This window comes from Rousettus aegyptiacus, unplaced genomic scaffold, assembly GCF_014176215.1.
Source record: "Rousettus aegyptiacus isolate mRouAeg1 unplaced genomic scaffold, mRouAeg1.p scaffold_m13_p_2, whole genome shotgun sequence".
Classification (NCBI taxonomy): Eukaryota; Metazoa; Chordata; class Mammalia; order Chiroptera; family Pteropodidae; genus Rousettus; species Rousettus aegyptiacus.
In genome coordinates this window covers 127,403,534-127,427,208 of record NW_023416295.1, presented here as the reverse complement: position 1 = coordinate 127,427,208, position 23,675 = coordinate 127,403,534, and the positions used below count along the sequence as shown (strand labels likewise).

Genomic DNA, 23,675 nt, shown 5'->3' with positions numbered 1-23,675 from the left:
GATAGTCGGTGAAAACTATAGGAAACTAATTTTCATTTAGTTTAAATAATAAATCTTTAGCCATGATGTTCAAAAGTATAAGAGATGCCTCTGAAAGAGTTAAAACTCAAAACTCTTAGTAATAGGCAGTAACTACCTATGTGATGTTCATTGTCCTTTGAGGAGGAGGAGGGGAGCTATGCACATTGGACCCTCACTGCAGAGAGGAACTCAGGGCCTAAGTGAACAAAACTGCGAGATACACTAAGGAGTCTTCCCTAAGTCCTGTGATGTAGGCTGATTAGAAAGCAGCTAAAAAAAATAAGCACTGGCATATAAATATCCATGGTTGGTCCTCACCTGTTACAAAACTTCTACAACAATGCTTCTCAAACTTCAATGTGCAAAAGAATCACTAAAGATTAATATAATTGTGATTTATCAGGTCGAGGGGCACGGGGCTGGGATTCCAAATTTCTAACAAAACCCCAAGGGATATTAATGCCTCTGCTGGCCTGTAGACTACATTTTGAATATTAAGGTTATACAGAATTTCCCCCAGAAGAGCAGTTCTCAGGCTGTGATAACCAGGCCAGCAGCATCAGCATCACCTGGGAACTTGTTAGAACAGCAAATTCTCGGACCCTGTCCATACCTATTCAATCAGAAACTCTGGAAAATGGGGCCCAGACATCTGTATTTTAACAAGTCCTCTAGGTGATTCTGATGCTAGTATCTGAGACCCACTGATCTAGAGAAGCATTTATCCAGCCATAATAGAAAACACCTGAAGAGCTTAAACAAAAACATCAGCCACTGGTCTCCACGCCATCCGAATTAAATCAGAATTGCAGGATGCAGGCCCTTCATTATGATTGTCTTACAAAATCTTTCCAATGTGCAGCTAGGTTTGAGAATCAGTGAAGGGGGGGAGAGAGAGAGAGAGAGAGAGAGAGAGAGAGAGAGAGAGAGAGAGAGAGAGAGAGAGAGAGAGAGAGAGAGAGAGAAGAGAGTCACTTACTTCTTGAACCTTTGTCAGCAAAAGTCTGGTAGAGGTGGGGGGTTCTGGATCTGCTGGGCCAGAGACTCTCCTCCTCTTCATTGTTGCTTTGCACCTGAAACCAAGATCCCAGCAGAACTCAGACCCAGTGGTGGGGAAAGGTATAGAATGGCAGGCAGCTCTAGGGGAAGAAAGCTGAGTGTACTTGAGGGACTTGGCCTCTTTTCCTGTGGCAGGAACCTGGTAGTAAGGAAGGCAGGAGCTGAGGTGCAGCTCTGCTGTGAATGAGCAATGAGATACATACAAATTATGTTGCAAATTATCACAGCTTCCTTTTGTGGCAAAGACTTGAGAACTTTTCCAAGAGATCCTAGCACTTGATGGTAGTACTATAGGCCCAGGCAAGAGGAGTCCTGAGTTTCTGAGAGTCCATGGGGTAAAGAGTTAGTAGACCTAGGGGATGTACCCACCTGGATCCTACACTATCCCTCTAGACCATGCTCTGGTTACCCAGAATCCCAAATATGCTGCTCAAATGGTCCCAAGCCTGCTTCAGTGAACTGCACTTGTTTGCCTGGTGTCCGTTCTCTCAAGGGCCATCCTCTCTACTAGTACATGCACTCCGGAGTGATGTCCAATGGATGGCTCTTTGTATGGGTAGGGCGTGTGAAGCATTTGGACACACAGGCTGGGGTGTTCACACATGTATGTGGATCTCTGACAGTGCAGAACAGATCTTGGCATGGAAAGAGAAGGAAAAGGCCAGGGGCTGCCCAAAATACTGTGTTCTAGCACCAAAGTCCTAAGAGCCTGGGCATTCTAGATTTGAATGTGAACTTCCAGATCTTTATGGTTACATATTTGTCAAGGAAGAAGTAAAGATATTTTATTAAATAATATTTAGCTTAGTGTGTAACTGACCTGTCTACTCTTGTGCAGTTCCCACAAGTGGTGAGATGGGGAGTATTTGATGAGAAACTTCAAGATCAGATTAGGTGAGGAATTGCAAAAGCAGTTCTGGAAACCTGGACTCTCTTAAAAAAATGGCTCCGTTCCTCTATCTTCTTTTATATTAACTTGCTCTCAAAAGTTTCTGAATATAATTTGAGAATTGGCATGTCTGGTGAGGACAGGGAGCCTGGATTCCCTTTACCCAAGAACAAGAAGCTAGAGCCTTTCTCTGCCAGCCTCTCCCTCATCTCCAAACCACTCACCTCCAAGTCAAAAGTGTCCAGTAGATGCTGGGTCAGAGATCGATGCAGTTCTGGTTTCTCTTGGCTCTGCTTCCATTTCTGCTGGATGTAGGACAGGTCCAATGATTTAGCCTCCCTGCCTGTGGGATTCTTTTGAAATAGGCTTTTTCTTGCTCTGCTCTTCCTTTTCCAGAAAATCTCATCCTTGTCTGAATGGACTTCCTTATTGGTGGCCTGTAGACCCCATAGCTCTCTCTTTACCTGTGCAGGGTCTGTGCTCCACTGTAGATTTGCTCTGGGCAGAGAGTGAGTGCAAAAGGGTGTTTTGGAGTTAAAATGCAGAATTTGTGATGGTGCTTGCACTGTGGACATTCCCTGCTGTGTTACCTTTTTAGGGCAAAGGACACATGGACAGGAAGAAGTGGGCAGCTTTGTACTGCTGATGGGGAGCACAGGATCTTCCTGTGAACCTGGCCCAAACTCAGGGTCTTGTTGGAGAACCAGCTTCTCTCCTCTCACTCTGTCCATCACTTCCCACACCACTTGGTCCAAACTGTTTCTTTTGCAGGTATTGCGGGGTGGTGATAGCCGATCTCGTGGGGACGTATATAGGCACATTTTGGAGATGGCTTTCCGGAGGCGCTCTCTGGGTGAGTGAGGTTCAGGCTCTGGGGCCAGAATTTTGATGGATGGCACATCAGTTGGGTTGCAATTCCAGAACATGTGGGATGGTGTGAACTTTTGAACAGGTGTCTTAGACACATAGGAGTAGAGGCAGAAGAAGGCATCAGCAGTGACAGCCAGTGTTTGCACCTGCTTAAACCTGCCTGGGTACAAAGATTGAAGACCATGAGTCTGGGGGTCAGCAGAAGATTATTTATGGAATCTCTGACTTCAATCATCACCTCCCTAAAGTTTAAAATTCAGAAAGAAGATGGTGCTGATTTTCCCACTAGTGTTTCTCTTATTTAGATTTCTGACACCCAGTATCCCCTTTCTTGATTTTCTTGACTTTTTGACTCCCCATGCCAGGTAGTCCAAAAACTAATTCTTTAAGGAATGAGAAACATTTCTATATCTTGATTTAGAGTCTCCTTTCTGTCATCGGAATATTCTAAATAATGGCCTCTACCACTGTGTTTGCTTTAGAGGACAAACATGATAAAAAAAAAGGGCAAAACCCCCCATTTTCTTAGACAATAACAAACTTTTAGGGTTATAGAAGGCTTTTGATAGCAACAAATTTGAGGGGTAGCAATGACTAGGCAATGGACTGGGGCAGAGGAATTTAGATGGGCTCTATCATTTCTACTAGGCTTTTGCTTCTTGAAGTGTAGTCAGTAGTCCAATAGCATCAGCATTGCTTGGGAACTTGTTATAAACAAAGACTCTTAGACTATATCCCAAGCATTTTAACAACATCCTTTGGTAATTCATATGCACATCCATGTCTGAAAAGCACTGCGATGAACCATGTATCCTTTCAATCATAAGCTTCCCGAAGGCAAGAATTATCTTCGTCTGGTCTAGCTGCTGTTCTTACAAATTTTAACACCTAATTATGATTTGGCACATGAAATAAATTCAACATATCATCCTCAAACTTTAGTGTGACTAAGAATCATCCAAGGTGCTTGTGAAAATATTCCAACTCAAAATCCTTGTTTCAGCAGGTGGCGCTTGAGTCTAGTTTTACCAAGCTTTTAAGTTGAATCTGATACGAAGGATCTGAAACAACACTTCAGAAAGACCATCATGTTTTGGGTGTAGCAGAATATAATTTGAAATGTATTCTAACATATTGAATAAAATAGAGTCTTTTTATACCTCATCAAGAGAAACCCTCTCATATCTTTTCTTAGTCTGAAATCTGGGCAACTTAAATCTTTGTTTCCCAAATGTGGCCTAAGGATTATAAATAAGACTCATCTGTGTGGTTATTTAAAATAAATATTCCTGAACCCCTCTTCCTCTGGAGGGAAAGCCTATGAATACGAATACTTTATAAACTTTCCACATAATTTAACATATTGAATGTTGAGAACCACTGCCCTAAATGGAATTGATTTTTATGCAGTGGCTGTATAATGGGAACATTTGATAATTTCAAGTGAGAAATAAAAAATGAGAATAAGATTTAAAGACATTTTGTTCCAGTTTGATTCAGCTAAAGGAGAGAAAGCCTATAGAAAGCAACGGTAATAGGAGGTCTCTTGAAGATAATTTTAAAAGAAGCAAATGTCAAAGTTCTCCACCTTTACTGAAGAAAACATAAGAGAAAACAGACACAAGAGAAAAGGGTCAGTTGAAGCTAATTAACAGAAAGTAGGATCTGGAACCGTTGCTCTCTGTTGTGAATGTCTGGAGGCTGGGGCGGAAGCAGAGCATGGTCTGTGGTGACACTCACTGGCCAGCATGAGGCAAGGGTCCTCCATCTCGATCCTCCGCACCTGGGCCTTCAGGAAGAGCTGGAAATCAATGCCTTTGGCCTGGGAAGGGGTGGTGAAAAATCGGGCCGGAATCCGAGAAGTGTCTTTGTGGTCCTCTTGGCCAAAGCCCAGGCTGAAGAGGACATCTTCTGCATCTTCTTGCACCTTGTCCAGAATCTCAGAAATGCTGGAAAGAGAAAGTTCGAGTAAATAGGGCAACTTTGAGGCAGAAGGTAACCCAGTTTCTTTGACTTTGAGAAAAGCTCTTATTTCTCTGAACCTAAATTCTGTCTGAAACATGAGAATTATTAATCTAGCCCTGGTTTAAAAATTGAATGAGATGCTGTCATAGTACTTTGTCTAACTGATCACAGGTAAATGAAATTTACTATGAATTTGAACAACCACAAGCAGTACAGATGCAAAGAAATCTCGTGGTTGTGTTATTAATAGATCAGCTGCCATTTGCACACATGGACTATAATACAACTGGCTTATGCCAAGTGCTTTGCAACTTGTCACCCAGTTTTCCCTTAGTGGTTGTGTGAGACAGGGAATGTGTGTAAGGAAAATAAAACTCATTCTTATCCTGAGAGTAAAATTATTTTCAATACAGTAAGTCTTCATTTAACGTCTTTAATAGATTGTTACTTTAAGGAAAATGGTATATAATGAAACCAAATTTACCATAGGCTAATTATTATAAACAACAGCTAAGTTGCTATGGCATCTCATCAATGTTATAACAAAACGACATTGAACAAAACAACGTTATTCGAGGACCTGCTGTATAGGTGTGTTCAAAATCTGATTTTGAGAGGTTGACCTCTTAGTAGCACCATTTTCAGTACAGAAGACCAGCATTACAGAAGATCAAGTTCTCTCTGTCTCTCTCTTTGTATGGCACCAATGCCTATCTACTTTTGAATCTGTATACTACCAGGCTGGATGACACAAGAGCTCAATAACTATGTATCCCGAACAACAATGGGGATTAAGGGGGCAGTGGATTATTTGAGACTTAGAATAATCACTGTCACTCTTCAGAGAGGATGGTGGCCATTTTGATCAAATAAGGATCATCTTGTATAATTAATGGCTGCATAATCAGAATTCCTGGCTCTACTTTTGTGCTTGTTACTTAAGTACCAATTTTATCTCTGTAGTCCTAAATTTCCATATCTGCATTGTGGGCATAAGTCTGGATCATTCGTTCTCAACAAGGGTTGCATATTAGAATTACCTCGGGGGTCTTTTAAAAATGCAGATATTTGAGTCTCATCTCCAGAGATTCTGATTTAATAGAATTAGGGTGTGGCCAGGGCTAAGTGAGGAGAAGTCACTAAAGGTAGACATGGTTAATGTCTCAGAACCAGGTCTCGAATTCAAACTCTCATTCTAAATTCCACTTTTTATTATATCTCACTAATTTTCATCACTTTCCCTCCTGTTTTAAAGTTATTTGCATGTATATTTTGTTCACCCTGTTGGATTGTTGAGTTCCTGGGGGCAAGTTCTTTGTCTGCTTCATCTTTTCAAATTCCATTGTTATTACCTGGCTTGCATTAAGGGATATAAAATTGCCTTAATGAATCAATATTTCATTGCTTCATTCAATTAAATCGATCAATAAATCAATACATTTATTGACCACTTATTATGCACTTACTATAAGTCCTGAAACTGTGACGGTACCAACACTACACCTCCTGGGGCATAAAGTTCATTGGAGAGACACCTGTTATTATATACATACATGCAGCTCTGAGTAGTAGATTTCTCTACATCCCCCACTATTCTTCCCTACTTCTCAAGTGTGTGACTGCATAAAAGCTCCAGTAAGATATCTCAGAAGAAATGGGCAATAGTTTTTGGTTCTATTTTCTTCTGCCTCTCATCTCTCTCACCCTTCTTCCTCTGCCAAACTTGGTACCTACCTTGAACTAGTCTTGTTGGTCCCACCTGTCATGCTGCTGGAAGCCAAACTGCAGCCAAGATCTAGTAGTTGGCAGGGCCGCACAGTCTCCAGGAAACTCCTGCAGAAATCAGAGATGACTTCATACTAATCTTGTAAGCAGTCTGTACCCTGGCTCCAAGATGTCCCCTGCTGGGCACAGTTACTTCCTGCTGAGTACCCTTGAACCATCTACTGTGAAAACTTAGTCTATGACCTCATTCCTGGTTGGAAAATCTCACTCTATTGTGAACCTTTAGGTTTTTGGTTTTAATCTCTTGGACTCTGACACTTACCTCAGTTCAGAAGCTCCTGAAGGAGGTATTATTCAGCCGAGCTGAACCTTACACTTACCTGGAGAAGGGTTTGCCATTCGCGGCCAACAGTGTGGCTGGACAAGGAACAGAAAGGCAGAGAGAAAGTTAGAAGGGAAAATCGAAATCACCTCAGCTGCCCCTCTGAACTTAAAACTCAGCCCTCTTTGTTCTCCTCTGCCACCACCACAGGATAGCTGAACCCCATGAACTCTGCTCTTTAAGGGGGTGTCTAAAGATTAGCAAACACAGACCCGGAAGGGGGACATATATGGCAGGGTACAACTGCCTCCAAGCCTCTGCACTTCTGAACCATGACTGGTGTCTAGGCAAGAGTTCCCCTGTCCTGAAGAGGATAGAGTCATTAAGCCCTCCAGGCTTATGTTCTGGCCCTACCATATGAATCTCTGCAGGTCCCAGGAGACACCAATAGGTGGCTATACCTCCATATTTCATTCAAGTCCTTATCTTCCTGTAGTGCTGTCCCTGTCCTACATCTCGTACTCAGGCTGCTTTGGGCTTCCTACACAGAAAAGTGTTTCAAAGATGTCTGGGCCAAAGGAAAGTTCCAATGATGGACCAGCAGATGTCCTGATAGGCTGGCAGGGAAATATTCCTGGGCATGTGACTCTTTCTGACTTTCGCATAGATCATAATGAGACCGCTCTTTTCCTGTGGATAAGACCCAAGGGATGGGCTGCATCTTTCTGCAGTTCTCCCCTTCCATTCTATCCTTTTAATTCATTCACTATATAACCTCTTCCTAGATCCCAACCTCAGAGAGCAGTGCAACTTACCCTCTGCTCCAAGGGTCAAGTCATCTTCAAAGCTGGTTCCATGGCTAGAGCACCCTGTCAAATAATAAAGCAAAGGTCACAGGAAATCAGGCTTGGACACACACACACACACACACACACACACACACACACACACTCCTCTGTCTATTTGAACATCTACAACCACATAGTCACATCAGATGTCCACATGTTTGCAAAACTACCTCAAGCTTTACAGATACTACTTCAGAAGTCACATTTGTATTTTGATTCAGAATCACATAAACACTTGCCTGTAATTAACCTGTCCTCTATATTACATAGTCATGTACACAATCCTCTGCCACACAGTAAGCACATGGGGGTGTGCTCTCATACATATAAACACATATTTTATAAAGCTCTTATCTCATAGCAGTGATTGTTAGCTGAGCAACCGCTAATGAAAAATAACCTTTGAATACTGGTGAGCCTGTGGGCTCTGAGCCAATGTTTGCTCTACCTTCTGGACCTTCTGGACTGCTGTGTGATCGCTAATAGGCATTTTTTAAACTGTTACAAGACAGTCAGCATTCTTATGCATGCATGTCTGTGTGCCTATACATATATACTCTCTCACATACATAGCCATTGCTCGTGCTCTCTCTCTCTCTCTCTCACTCATGCACACACACACGCACACACAGCCATATCACTATCCGGGCAGAGAAGAACAGTAGAAGAAAGAACAAAGTCTATACTCACCATTATAGATCGACTGCCCTGCTTCCTCAAAAAACCCTTCTTCAGAGTATCTAAAAACCAAAAGTAATCTTACAGGTTAAAATCACTGTATTTCCAAGGCGCTATTCCTCAAATATGTCCCACAAGTTCACATAATTTTTCAGTGAAAGTCAGTAGTACTTAAACAATTTTTATGTTGAAGAAAACGAATACAGAGTGGTTATCTGACTAACAAATTCATAGCGGTAGTCAGGGGGATTTGGGACTGGAGTGCACCATATTTCAAACTGTGCTGCCATCGCACTGACCACACTGTCTAAAGTCAGCTTAGCAATAATTCTCCAGGAAAATTCCCAGGTAAAATAGGAAAGAAAGAATACAGAAGTAAAACTGGAGAGATGCATTTATAGAAGCAGGGGTTTGGATGTATAATTTCTACATCACAAAAACAAATATCAAGATTTTTAAAAAAAAAACACTTTTAGGAGGTCCTCTTATCTACCACACACCCTTCCTTCTCTCTGAGCCATGTTCTTGCTGAATATCATGCCTTTCAGGAAGCAACAGACAGGGTATCTTGATTAGAGATTATATTTTTACATTTTGAGATATGGGCTTATCAGGTATTTACCATCTCAACAAGAAGAACAGACAGAAATCAGAACAAACGGTATTAGAAACAACTCAGTTTTACAAACAAGTAGAAATTCTCTGTCAAAACAGGTGAATGAATTAGTCTGTGAAAAAGCTTTGAACTGGGCCCAGAGCACCTGGATTTCAGTCCTGGCTTCTTGCTGCTGCTATGCTCTCAAATATTACATAAGGGCATTTAGATGTCTGGATATGATTGTTATCTAAGTCCACTTCAAGCACGGATGTGTTGTGAGTTTTACGGAGTTTGGTTTCCAATAGTTTTGAAATGGAGTTGCACATGAGCTTTGAATGTAATCTCAAATGGAACCTGGAGTAGAGATTTGTTAATGTGAGTTATCACACTGTAATCAACCATTATCATCCTTTGATTTTTCTGATTTTGCCATATAATTAAAAATATTACATACTTATTAGGGAGGTTTAGAAAATATAGAACCTTGGAAACATTTTATGTATCTAATAATTCTCCTTCCAGAGGCAAATGTAAGCATGCTAAATAGACTCCCTTATAGCCTTTTTGAAGTCTAAATATTGAAAATTTTTTAACACCAGAAAAATAAAGAAAATATGACAGATATCATAGCACCTGCCATGATATTTTTACACATATAATCATTTTGTCATGTTTGCTTCAGATCTGTTAGTAAAAAAAAAAATGTTAATGATACAGCTAACGTCTTATTTTACTCCTATTCCTTCCTATTTGCTTCCTTTCTAAAGGGAACCACTACACTAGAGTTGGTGTGTTTTACCTCTGGACATACTTTTCAGATAAAGAGATAAGTAGGTGGATAGGTAGGTAGGTAGGTAGGTAGGTAGGTAGATAGATAGATAGATAGATACTAGATAAATAGATGGATAAACAGACTTATTTTGTGAAATTTTAAAATAACATGAAGCCTCTCTTTTATAAACCTCACCATTCAGATATGACTACAGAGCATGAAGCACTTTGTTCATACATAATATCATTTAAATCTCACAAGAAACTTTGAAACATTATTATTCTAGTTCACTTTATCAGTGAGGAGTCTGAGATAGAAAGAATTTCAGTTTTTTGCTTACAGTTATTTACACATATAGTTAGCAAAAAAAAATTAGCTTCAAATCTTGGAGTTTTTTCACTACCAGGCTATCTTTTCAACATATGTTTTGTTTCAGGGTTTATCTTTGTAAAATATAGTTGAGGAAAGTGATTTCTGGAGTTTATAATCGTATGTTTCTGTGAATTTATTAGTTTCAACCAGCACGTAATATGTTTGAAGTCAAGGGACATATTTTAAACTACTTGGCATGCCTCTAGACCATTTAGATAGTCAGTTAGCAAATGCACAGTCAATAGTTGTTGTGAATTGGTAAGACTCAAGAGTACTTAATGAGATAAAGACATTGACTGACACAACTGGTTCTCCTATACAAATGTAGTGAAGCATTTTAAATCCTAGGGCAGTTCTCACACAACAAAACTTGCAAATGTTCCTGTTCCTACATTCCTTTACTTCCCTACACTTTGATTATCCTTAATTGACCCTGAAGTCATTAAATTGTGAAACAGATTAGGACAATAAGGATGATACATTTTGTAAACAACAAAAACAAAAGAAACCCTTTCTGGCATTACCCTCTGGGACATAGTTTAAATAAACAGCCTTGGATTATTTAATGCTATTTATTTCCTACCAAATAAGCAAGGATGGATTTATGTTATGTTAATAGATGAGTTTAGATTAAAGGCTATATAAAGCTTGAAACATTCCTGGAGGGGCGATCAGGAGCAGGCAAGAGTTGTAAATTCTAAGAATTCATTAACATACAAATCATCAGGCTTAAATAGGTTACAGAAGCTTTCCCTCTCTCTGGGTAGACTGAGCCTGAAATGGTACAGGCTGATGGAGTGCGGGTCTCACATTTTAAAGTGTTTCTGAGAAAAGAGATACTACATTTTGTCTTGAAGTATCTGCTCCAATTCTTCCCTGTTTTGAATGACTGGGGTAAATCCTTAGCCTCTCTTCCTGTGTTCGGCAGTAGAAATAAACAATACAGTGGTGAATTACTCTGATTATAGAACAATTGGTTTCTAACTCCTCTTTTGTTACACAGTGTTGAACTCCAGTCTGAAGGGAAAAGAAATGGAGTAGAGATCTGAAACTAGGCCCAGACATTCTCCATAGCTGTAGACTTTCATCATTCTTGGCTTTAGACCAGATCCAGACAATATCTCCGGATCTCCATCCCAATTTAGTTTCAGCCCAGAGCTGCACTTGATTCATAGCCCACACTCATCCCCAACCCTTAGAATCCCCACCACCACGAATTCAAATCTCACTTCTAATCATTAAGCCCAATTCAAACCCATTTTCTGTTTCTGAGTTCTCACGAGTCAGTGCCTATTAGCATGTCCAACCATCAACCATGATTAGCCCCATTGCATTTCCAGCACTTACCCACAATCCTGCAGCCAGTCTTCTATCTTGGTGATTGGATTCCCTAGAAAAGTCAGATATCGGATCACTGGGAGAACTAAAGGAAATCAAATTTCTTTTTTATAATTCACCCCCTTTGTAAGTTTATCCTTTTGTTAGCCACATTGTGAATCCCTTTTCACCCCATAAAATATTTCCTTGAGATATGAGAGGAATATAGTGATATATAAACATAGTGGATAGTTCTTCTCTGCCTCTCTGCCCCTTTCCTCCCAGAAACCTAGCAAATGCCGAGGATGTTGGGCCCACGGCTCTCTTTTCCTCAAAGTTTAGGAATGGGAGTGAATCCTTCTCAAAAAGGCCCCCAAAACCAACCAAACCAAAACAAAAAGCAAGCAACCAACCAACCAAACAAAAAAACCCAAGGTGGGGGGGGGTGGGGGAGAACAAGATAAAACAAAAAGCACCATCCTATATTTATATAAGATTGAATTTTTTTATTTTTTATTTTTTTATTTTAATTTTTACTTGATGGCCGTAGTCTCATTTGAACCCCAAAGAAGCTGAGAGGCATGTAGAAAAAGTACTACTACTATTTTGATGAGACAAATATGTCTTGGAGAGTGAGTGACTTGCCAAAGTTCACACAGCTTGTTAGTGACAGAGTTTCAGCTAGAGTCCTGGCATTCTAGTCGAGTGTTACCTTACATAGATAAAATAAAACACCTCAAACCATTCACAGAGAACCTTGGCCTTGAATCCTACAGACATCACCTTAAGATGATGCAAAATGTGCTTCTTTCTTTTTCTTGCCTGTCTCTTTCTCACATAATTCATATCTTGTATTATTTTACCCTCTTTCCCTTAAACTCATGTAATCCATACAAAATGAGCTTCCTTGAGGGCCTAGCCTAAACAAGGGACCCACTGCCCACACTTTGCAGACCCATGCCTGCTGCTACATATTTCCTACCACAAGACAATGTGGAAGTCTATCTGATGCCCAACTGCCTCTTACCTTCCTGGAAAACATCATCCAGGCTAGATGGTTCAGGATCTAGGACATCCTGCAGAGCAGCTGCAGCTTCTTCTTCCAGGACCTGTGTCTGCCAGTGGCGGCTCTGACGGAGCCAGGCCCGTCGCTTCTCCCAAGAAGTAGGGCTCAGCACGGAGCCCTCCATGGCTCTGGTTCAGACTTCAGGGTCTCCCGTCACAGCGAGGCTGTCCTGAGAGTCGAAACAGGGTGGTACTTCCTTATCCTCTGTTTGGAAACAACCACCCCTAGGTCTTCCCACCCCACCCTCCCATCTTCCCGGCTGTGCACAGAGAAGCATGACCCTTCTGCCTGTTCAGGAGGAGGGGAGAGATGTCTAGCCCTTCCTCTATCTTCCAAAAAAAGGAATGCTCTGAAAAATCTAAATATCAGGGCAAATCTTTCAAATCAGTAAGTCCGGAAACTTCAAAACATCGTATGCTTTACAGGAATTGAGAAAGCTCATCTGACTTAATCGCTATTTTTCACGATAGTGGAAATGCTGTATTAGAAAACATCTCTCTTTAATTTAAGAATTTTGTCTCTGAGAATCTTCCATTGAAATTACAATATTTTAAAATTTGAAATTTAGAAAATTTACTTTATTTGATCCTCATAAAAGATATATGAAAAAGTCCCAGATCTCAAGTTGAAGGTCCCACCACCATGATGTCATTCTAACTCAGTTATTCTGAGTTTCCTTTGCTTTGTCTTTTTGTTTTATACATTAGCATCAACATAGGATTCCTTTCAATGGAAAAAAAAATCCCACAATAAAAACAAGGAGACTTCGCCTGAATGATTATCAGCTACCACCTTCAGGGTCATCACTTTCTACACCATCAACATGGGTTTTTCCACAGCTATGCATTAATGCCCTAGTTCGTCAATGTACTTGTAATTCATTTAGCACTGCCTAATCAACAGCTCTGTATTCTTCCAAAAAGTAAATTCTGATGGCACTAGTCTCTCATTTAAAGAGGAATAAAAAGGAGAAGATCACTCAATTGTCCAAATAGAGCTTAAAAAGACTTGAGGTTGATGGACATTCATTGGTGTAGATCTGTCCTCCTGCCTCTTTCCCGTCTTCCACACTCAAGACCCATGACAGAGAGTCAATGGAAGTGGGACCATTGCTTTCACTGCCTTGTCCCTCTGGTCTCTGGAGGTGCCATAAACGGCTTCATCGTCATAGCTACACTTTTAACTGTTTGAGTAAGAAGAAAAAAAAGGAAAAAATAAGAAGAATGCCAGGTTTTAGACACTCCTGTTCCTCAAACCTTTAAAACCAAAATCTTTAGTGAGGCATTCAACAATTTTAGCACTAAAATAGCTATTTTTGAAAAGAACAACCTGAATATAAAACATATTCCTAGGGTAATAAAATTGTTTTGCATGCCTCTGCTTGCTACAGATAAAGCATATACAGAGAAAAACAATACACAATTATTGTTGTCTGATCTCAATTCTTTTATTTCAAGTCCAGCCTAAGACATATTTTTCTCCAAGGAGAGACAGCAGTTGGCACTATGAAACTTTTGTTAACCCTGGGCATATGGCTCTTCGTCTACTGCCTGCACCTTTTAGGAGAGATTAAGTGATTGAACTAAGCTTCTGACATAGGGAAGCCACCTAGAGGGGTAACAGAGATAACTTGTCTTTTGGTCAGAGCTGTTTGAGGTGATAAAAAGATGATAAAACTGCCACTAGAAAGGTTTTAGAAAAACAGTCTAAAAAACCTTGATCAGAGTTCATTTACCTAGTTCTGCATTTCTAAAAGATTTAATAGGTTGGTGTCAGTGAGCCCAGAGAAAAAATGTGCCAAAGGCTGTCTTACCTATGTCTTTAATTCCCATAGCAAAAGGACTTTCTCTAAATCACAAGAACACATCAGATCATGAGAAGAGCATTTTTGGAGTTTAGGGCTATTTAAAAGGAAGGCAGGAAGAAAAGAAGAAAGGGAGGAAGGGAGAAAGGAAGTGAGAGAGAAAGGAAAGGAGAGAGGGAATCTGCTACTTGTTAATGGTATGTTAATGGAAAATTCAGTCCCTCTCTTTGATCTCAGTTTCTCAATGAGGGCACTCTAGCCTAGCACAGTGATAGAATCTTAGCAATTAAGATGGTATACGGAGGCCTTTACCTGGGTTTCAACATCCTCAGTGATATGAATCTATTCTACGTTAGTCCCACGTATTTGAAAATACGTCACACTCATATAGTTAATTTTCTGTCTGCCCCTGAAAATGTTTCTTTTCCTTAACCCTAGGTTTTTCTCATGTTCTTTACTTCCCTCCCCGCTTCCGTTCCCTCAGCCTTTGGCACACTTAACCTCCCAAGCTCAGCTGTTAACCAACTTTCTCCATGAAGCCAGGTCTGGCTTCTATAGGCTACAGTAGTCTTTTTTCACTGAGTTCCTTCCTCTCTTGATTTTCTTCTTTGTTGTTCTTATCATTAACATATTTTATTTGTTAATTTAATTTATTGTTTACTCTTCTGATTAGTAAATAAGCTCTCTGAAAACAGAGGTTTTTGTCTGGGTATCTCACTGCCATAGTTTCTTAATAAATACTTATTCTCTAAATCAATGACTATTTAGTAGGTGACTATTCCCCATAGGAGCTCAGTGTCTTACAGAGTCATAGACACACGTAGGGAGATCAACCTCAAAACTATAACTATAAGCTTAAAATTTTGTGTTTACTAAGCGTGTAAAAATGTTTTTGGCTGAGAGTTGGAGAATGAGGGTGAATTTGAGAGTTATTATACAACCGTTTCTACTTACGAGTTCCCATAATGGCGAACGGAAGTTGTATTTTCTTAACAATTTCTATTTGCTATTCTGTTCAATGCACAAAAGTTTTACTTAATGTAAATACCTGAAGGAAAATGCCTATGGAAACCAAATCCGCAAGGCTTAAGAAAGGCTTACAAATAAGTGGTTATTATAGTTATGACAAGAAGAAGAATAGACAAGTTAAAGACTATACTGCCTATTGAGAATGACAGCCATTTCTAAGCAATTTGGGTGAGAAATAAATAATTTCTCCACTTGAAAAAGCAACAATGGTCTCCAGTGTGAAATAAAAGGTGCAAGATATATCTAAGCTAATTTTCTCAACTGGGGCAAACTGGGTGTGGGACCAAGGAGTTGAATAAATTAATTTTCCTTTATCTCTTCCATGCTTGGGTTGTAGAGACCTGTTCACGGGGTGTTAAATGGGGACACTACAAGTACCGCAATATTATGATGCATAGGGAAATAGAATTGTCTGGTTAGTGGTAACAGGAGGAAGCTGAGCAGTTGGGAGATAAGAAACTGGGTATTTTTTGTGGAAATCTGGAGGAAGTGGCAAATGACTATCAAATAAGCACATCAGCAGGGGGAGTGTTAGAAAGAATTGAAGGATGGGTGCACTCAACTGTCAAGATGGCACCTTTGAAGGTTTCATGGCCCCTTGTAATAGAGACAAGGATACGGAGGTATTTCCTCCAAACAAGTCATACAAAATCATACACCTACATGTACAGTGGAGTTTGGTGCAGTGGAAAGAGCACTGAGTAGGAATCAGGAGACTTGGGCCTTCTTCTAACCTTTTTGTCCAATTGACTTCTGGCAAGTCAATTAAGTGTTCTATTTGGGCACTGGTTTTAGCTTCTAAAACATGAATTGGTGGTACTCAATGTTGTATATGTTTCTGCCAATATCAATGTTTATGAATTTATTCTAGTCGAGTTGGAAATACTTGTAGGAATAATAACCTATAAAAAATGCATTTGTATAGTTTTCTCTGTAAGAATTAGGAAATGGTCCAGTGTCCTCTGGAGTTACTTCTCATTTAGCAAATTCTCTTTCATATTAACAGGGACTTAAGAGATTCCTAGACTTCCAACTTTAACAACAAAGGAAAGTGGTGAGCCTGAATGAGGGAGGCTGAGAAGGAACCAAAATGAGTGTGAGTCAGTCAGATATTGCTCCCTCAGCTCCAGCACTTCTTGACATTTTTCTGCTTCTTTGCTTTAGCTTATATGGCTTTACTCACCTTCCTTTCTACCCAAACAAGTTTTACCTACCTTTAGAAGGCCAACTCAAGTCATCTTCTTTCTATTACCCACCTCTAGCAACTGGCACACATGCTCGCACCCTATTTATCAAGAGATAAGTGGCTACCTTTCTCTTCATTATCTACCACTCCTTGTAACTTGTCCCCTAAAGCCTATCTTAGGGCCTAGCACAATACCTGACAACAGAAGGGACTCAGTAAATGCTGTGTCTGCAGTGGAGCAAGAATTGTACTGATCCTGAAAAATAATCATTATCTAGTATATGTCATAGGACAGGTGCTCCTGACATTTCACATGGTCTCAAATCCTAATATATATATTTTGTATACCTTGTAGTGAAGAAGAAAAAGGCTTGAGGCATAGTCATGTCAACCTTTGTTGATATAGGGCTCATACAAGTCTGACTGAATTTATAAGATTAAACTATCAAAATTTCCTATCTTACAAACTGTTTCCTAGAGTTTCTGTTCTAATTTTTCATTCCTTGATCAAAAGTTCCTTCTGGAATCTGAGTACCATCTTTCTCGATGCTGATTTATATTATAACAATATATTTAATCTACCTTCTGTAAGGATAGAAGTTTGAAGCCAGCTAATATCTTTTCTCTGACATTCCTACTAACTACTACCCCCTTCAAATAAACCCACAAGAAAAAAACTACCCCGTGGTTATATTGCTACTTGTCTGAATCACTCCAAAGCCTTATTTTTCCCTTGGCCATCATTTACAGCCCTTTGTCCTTCCTCTTCCCTACATTTTTCTAAAGGTTCACTCCCCAAATATTTCTCCACAATCTGTCGAGTGTTTTGGAATTTGACTACAACCATGTAGAGTACAAGAGAATTCTCTCTTCTGAGGATGTTATAGTTAAAATCAGAAATTGCAGCAGATAGGATTAAAGTGAGACAAGAGAAATCATCTCTAGTGGTTTAATACTGGGGAGTTGGTTAAGAGCTTTTAAATGAATATTTTTAAACAAAAAATCATCAGCAGAAGCAGTAACTTTCATAGCAGAGAAAACTTTTATGGGTATGTTATTGTTACTACACTGAGAATACCACATACTTCCAGGCTCTGTTTTCTCAGGAATATAGTCAGAGCTTCACTATATATTAACATAAACAAGTCAAAGCAATAGGTACACATCATAACTCATAATATATCATAAAATGTATAGAGAACCTTATATTTAAAACCTTCCAACAAACAACTTCACTTACTCCTGACAATCACCTTTGAGGTAAATATTATCTGAAGCTCAAAGAGATATGTGACTTGTCCAAGGACATATATTTGATCTTGTAGTGCTGAGATTTAAACTCGGGTTGTTCTGCCTTGAGTTGTACAGTGTTTCCAGTAATAGTAGAATAAGAAAATAACCTAAGATCACCACCCACGTGTTAGCGGTAAATGTAACTTGGGATAAAGGAAAGGAGGAACTGTTTTAGTAAAATTTCCATTTCACATGCTACACAAACTCTCCATTTTACAGGTTAGTATAGAAAAGGCGACATAAGCCAAAAATAATTTATACTTGGCTTTGTGACAGGCTTAGTGAAGGAAGTGTTGCTTTGTTTGGTGATTAACATAGTTTTCCTTTTTGACTCCAACTGGAAGGTTATGAAGCAGCATTGGCTTCCTCAGGCTTACAGAGAGAGTTAGCAGCCAGGGCCCAGAGGAAAGTCTGCCTGGAAATTCATATTACTTTTAGATTGTTGTGGCATTCAGACCATTTAACATTGTTGATGGGATGACACAGATCAATCAGAGCTGACACCAGTCACAGCCCGTGGCTATGTCACATGAGTGCAAGGCTAGTATGGCACTGAGTTTTGGGTGCTAGATCTGGGGAATCTTTTGGGAGGGCTGGAGTACCAGGGTTGGTCATGGGCACTCAAAGGGCTTGGAGCAATGGATATTTATAGTAATTTGGTGTGGACATATTTTAATATTTTAACAACTAGTGTGGGCCTACCAATTTGTACCTGCTAAATATCAGCTCTGCTTACAGATATCTCACCATGGGAATATTTTTAAGGAGCTCAATAAGAATGGCAAACTCTTGAAAAGGAAAGCTATAGAAAGAGCATGGGCCATGGAATTAGAGTAAGCCTTGTTCGGAATAAGTCTGTCTACTTATACATGTCCTTGGTAAAATTACTTAGCCCCTCTAAAACTAAGTTTTTCATATGTAAAACAAATAACATACCAAACTTGTTGAGTTATTGAAAGTTAAAATAAGATAATATATATTAAGTCCCTGATGTATAAAGGAGGTGCTTAATAAATGATAGTTATTATTATTAATCTTCCCCCAGTCTAAGCCATTCACTAAAGCTGGACTGTCTTCAGGAATAAGGAAAGAAAGGAGTGAGCAGTGGGATACATTAGCATGTATAAAATCCAGATGGTGAGAGAGGGATGTTGCTGTTAAACACAGACAAAAAATAATCAATAACTGAAACCTGCATTCTTACTTAATGTCTAAAGGGATTGGATAGATCATCTAATCCTGGTCACTCATTTTGTGTTGAGGAAACTGGAAGAGAAAGAAAAAGTTATATATCTGTATATATATATAACTTTATACACACACACACACACACACACACACACACACACACACAGAGAGAGAGAGAGAAAGGCTTATCTGAAGTTGCACAGAATATTAATGATTATAAATGGAACTCACACTCATGAATTCTGAGTCCCAGGTGCGTGCTTTCTTCCTCTATGTCAGACAGCCTTCTTCCTGTCACTCTTGGTTTCTAAGATCCAGACCCAGGTTATCCTTTAGTACTCTAGGCCTTGCAGGGACATGGATCAGACATATCTCTCTTCTCTTCTGTCTGTGTTGTTCTTACACCCTAAGCAGTGCCTATGAAATGGGACTGAGAGTGAAAACAAGCGTGGGAGGAGAGAAGGAAGAAACGGAGTTTCCACGATGGGGCCCACAAGAACTTTTGCATCCTATCCGCATTCACCATCAAGACACACATCAACGCCATTGAAAAGGACTATGGGAAATCATAGGGCAGCCAACATTTTTGTTTGTAGATGGAACAAACTCCATTTTAAGCCACATTGACTACCCCTCCCCCCATTCTATATACCCCACCTGTAACATCCTCTCACATGTCTTCATAGATAGGAAATATCTAATTTCGAATCCTGTCATGTTACTGCAGTTTGTAAGATCGTCAGAACAAAAATTACCCTAAGAATCACATTTGAACATTCTGAGACTTCTATAATCTAAGGGAGCATTTCAATCTATTTCACGGAAAAAAGGGAGATGTTATTTGATAAATGACACCAACAAAAATGCTGATTTATCAATATAACTCTTTCCCCCTCCATTTTCACCCCCTCTCTCCAAAAATGAGTTTAGCTAAATAAATACTGAAAGAAGGCTGTCTAAGACCTCTTTCTCTCTCCTTCCCTTTCTTCCTTACTTTCACCTCCATGATGTGGATGAATTTTATGGAAGGCTTGTAAACTGTTACAAGAAATATTAAAGTTGTACGTTTGGAAAAAAGTAATCCTATGCTCTCCGTGTCAGGAGACACTAATTTTTTTTTTCATCTGGGTGAGCTCTAAAGACATCAAGAATATGAAACGTCAGTTCACCTGTACTGATTTACAAATAGTCTAGAGACAGGAGGGAGAATGAGCAGATTTCTTGATCAAGTTAGTTCTGTGAGTTCATATCTTTAATTCTTTATTTTGTTTCCTTGGTAATGAAGCTCTTTCCCTCATGTATTCATTTTTATTCTTCTTTCTTTTTCTTTCACAATATCTGAACCATTTCTTCTCAAAATCTGTGTTTATACCTTTCTGCATTAGGCCTGGGTGTGGGTAGGGCACAGATTACAGTGGGTATCGTAGGTCTTGTCCTTTAGGTGAGAAACAGAACAGTTGTCAGTTAGGAAGTAGAAGTAAAAGTCTGGTCTTTTCCCCTTCCTGTAGCCCAGAGTGGATCTTGTGAATCATGATCTGAGGTGGACCAAACTTCCTCCCAATTCTCTATTAGAATATGTATCATGAACCTTGAACTAAAAATGGCTGTGTTGGGTCTCTATGGCTACTACATAATGCTTAATTACAGGATTTCATCTAACTTTCAGAGGAGCAATGGAATTATGAGACAGTGTTCTTAGTGTGGTTGGAAAGAGTTTCTAAACTTCCTGGCATGTCTGTTGGTAAGAAATTATTTGTTAGATCTCTTTCTGTTCCTTTTGTAATATCTTTAGCTTATCTTTGATAATATATAGAGATGGACAATAAACCTGGCTTACCCTCTAGCTAATAATGCTTCATGTTATAGAAGAATCACACCAGATCTTTAGCTATTATCACTTGAGCTTAACAACCGTTAAATCTAAAGTTTGGACACATGAGTTGAAAGCCTCGAACCTCCTATCCTTGGCACTGCTATGTACTGTCTAGAAAGTCCTTTGGCCTCTCTACAGGGACATTTGTGGTAGACAGAGTCACTAGTACTTTCAAATCCTCATGTCTTATCAAGCCACTTCTTAGGGGCTCTTTTATCTTGTCCTTGTTCTGCATTGGGCACCTACCTCTTCTCCTCCACCCACTGGTGAGCTCAGTAGCACAACAGGGAAATGGGAAAACCCCAGTGTAGTGGATCTTTCCACTCCCCTCCCTTCCCCTCCCCAAAACTTATGTTGGTGGTGACATGCTCAACCTAGCTACCACTGGAGGAGCCCAGAATCCATCCTTCACCCCTGGATTATGTAGGTCATTGAGTGGTCAACATATTTCTATACCCATCTCTGAGATGGGTAGCCTGAAAAACAACCCTGACAGATAGTTATCTATCTTGAGCTTTCTAGTTAATTTGGTCTGCTATTGTCTAATTGTGTAAATTCTTCACATGTAACCCTAATATATCTTGCTGTAGTTTACCTCCTCGATAGCTTTGTTCCATGGCATCTGAAGAAAGAGTTAATACCCACAAAAATCAAAATTGGTTTAGGCAAGATAGTCCCAATAGTCATTGTTATGGATGCTAGAACAAGACCTGCAATGAAGCTAAAAAACTTTTTTTTCCTGGAGAATGTTTCAAAGTTTAGAATCAGATTTAATTTACGACAAAAGTGAGTACAGCAAGATACAGAGAGAAACTTCTCAGGTGAGAAAGATGAAGAATTCCTACATATTAATTCAGGTCATCAAAGGAATCCATGTTTTTTGACCCTAGAATGAATACTCCATTAGTAATAGGAAGGAAAAAAGAAAGTAAAGGAACCTTCTTATTCTGAGAGGCACAATGACAAATTTTTTAAGGTTGAAGTCAGGGGTGTGGGATATTTTCTCCTGACTTTTCCCTTTTCTCAACAGCCTGATTTTTCTCTGCTCAGTTTCCTCCTGTCTTCCAGCACCATCCTAAATTAATACAGTCTTAAAATTGAGGCGGAAGTTGCACTCACCTGTCTGCTGGTAGAGAGCTGAGTCTGAGGCAAAGCGGCTATCAGAGCTGGGACAAGCCCTTCCCAGGTAGTGGGATTGAAGTGAGGACAGTGAGAAAATATCATATTGCATATTGTACCTTTCTCTCTGTCCTCATTAAACTGCTGTTGCCAGCTTGAAAGGGGAAGCGGAAATGAGAAAACACACACAGAGTTACACATATGCACAGTCTCCGCCTCCCACCCAGCCACATCCTTTGCTCTAGCTCAGGCGACTGACTGAAGAACAAAGTATCTGAAGTCACTGAGCTCACCCATAGTGAGCCCTTCCCGTCAGAGAGCTGCCTCTGTCTTTCTAAAACAACAGGGGATCTTTTTCTATTAAAGGAGAGGTACACCTTATGTAACCATGGGTGTATAGGAAAGTCTTCACTCCATATAACTAGAATCCTGCTGTCCCCAGGAGGGGAGGTATCTAAAATGATGGTAAAGCTCTCTCTAGAAAACTAACTCACATTTATCTCAGAGAAGATGCCTACAGCCCTATCACAGACTTAAGAGGGCTCTGAGCCAAAAATGGATCTGTTTTCACAACTCTGGTAAATTTTCCAGAAGCTTGTTTTCAAGTACTGTATACCATCATAAGCCACTTCTTTTTCCAGGTTGACTTTTTGGCACTTTGTTTTTATGTTCAAACCACTTCAAAATTTTTCTTTTTTAAAGTAAATGGTTGATTTCTCAAGAAAATTTTAAAACTTGATTTTTAAAAATCCTCCGCACCCTAGAAATGTCTTCAACTTATTGGCTTTTAGTTCCAAGAAGCCTATTAAATTCAAAAAGTTTTTTCTATGCCTCAATCACTTCACCCTGACTAGCATTCAGCATGGTTGACTGTCCCTCTCCCCACTTCTCCATTACCTGCTAACGGTATTTCTTTTTCATTTGTTTGATGTTATACCATTCCAGCTATCTCCTATCTCACTTTTTTTTTTATCCTACTCTGTGTCATTTTCTGTGTGATTTACTTATGAATATTTATCACAATATTTATTGTACAAGGCACACCTCTAATGTGCTAAATGTGACTGATTTTCACCTGTTCATTCTTTTATTTATAATTTTTTGGACTATAACTACAGTTGGATCTCTTTTTACTGTGTTCTCGAATTCCATTTCTAATTGCCAATAGAACAACTTTATTAGATAGCCACAGTAGAGCAGTAGTATGGTGGAAAGAAGCCTAAATAAAATTCTCACTCAGCAAATTAAGTTCTCTAAACATTGCTTTCTTCAAGGATAGGATGAGTAAAAATTTCATTCTTTCTTTAACAAACACACACACAACACACACACACGCACGCACAAATACAACACTTTCATTTATATGTAGGGATGAAATGTCTAACATATTTTCCAGTATATAGTATGTGCTAAATATATGATTTTTTTTTTTTGAGAATTACCTCAACGTCAAGTAAAAAACCTAGTCTTTTCCTCTCTTGGTCTCTTTATTACTATTCTTTTCTGTACAAATTAACTACAAAAACAAAACTAATAAAACACTCAAAAAAAATTTAACCCTAACTTTCTGAAATTCAGTATTTTCCTTAACAATTATTTTCAGTGTGTTGGTGATAGGAAGAGCACTACCTGCAGAAGGCGTTTGTAAATATGTGAGGGCGTTTTCATCTTTAGGGGCATA

General features: G+C 39.4%; 1 protein-coding gene across 1 annotated transcript in view; it reads right to left on the bottom strand.

Annotated features, from left to right (window-relative positions):
- TESPA1 (thymocyte expressed, positive selection associated 1) overlaps positions 1 to 22,151 on the bottom strand; it is a 29,946-nt gene extending 7,795 nt beyond the window's left edge. The window contains 10 exon segments of the mRNA XM_036237237.1: positions 1,001 to 1,094; positions 2,194 to 2,999; positions 4,580 to 4,788; positions 6,539 to 6,637; positions 6,910 to 6,946; positions 7,667 to 7,720; positions 8,390 to 8,439; positions 11,467 to 11,509; positions 12,464 to 12,671; positions 21,995 to 22,151. Coding sequence (XP_036093130.1) covers positions 1,001 to 1,094; positions 2,194 to 2,999; positions 4,580 to 4,788; positions 6,539 to 6,637; positions 6,910 to 6,946; positions 7,667 to 7,720; positions 8,390 to 8,439; positions 11,467 to 11,509; positions 12,464 to 12,626 — 1,555 coding nt within the window. The 5' untranslated portion in view covers positions 12,627 to 12,671; positions 21,995 to 22,151.
- Between the last annotated feature and the right edge of the window lie 1,524 nt (positions 22,152 to 23,675).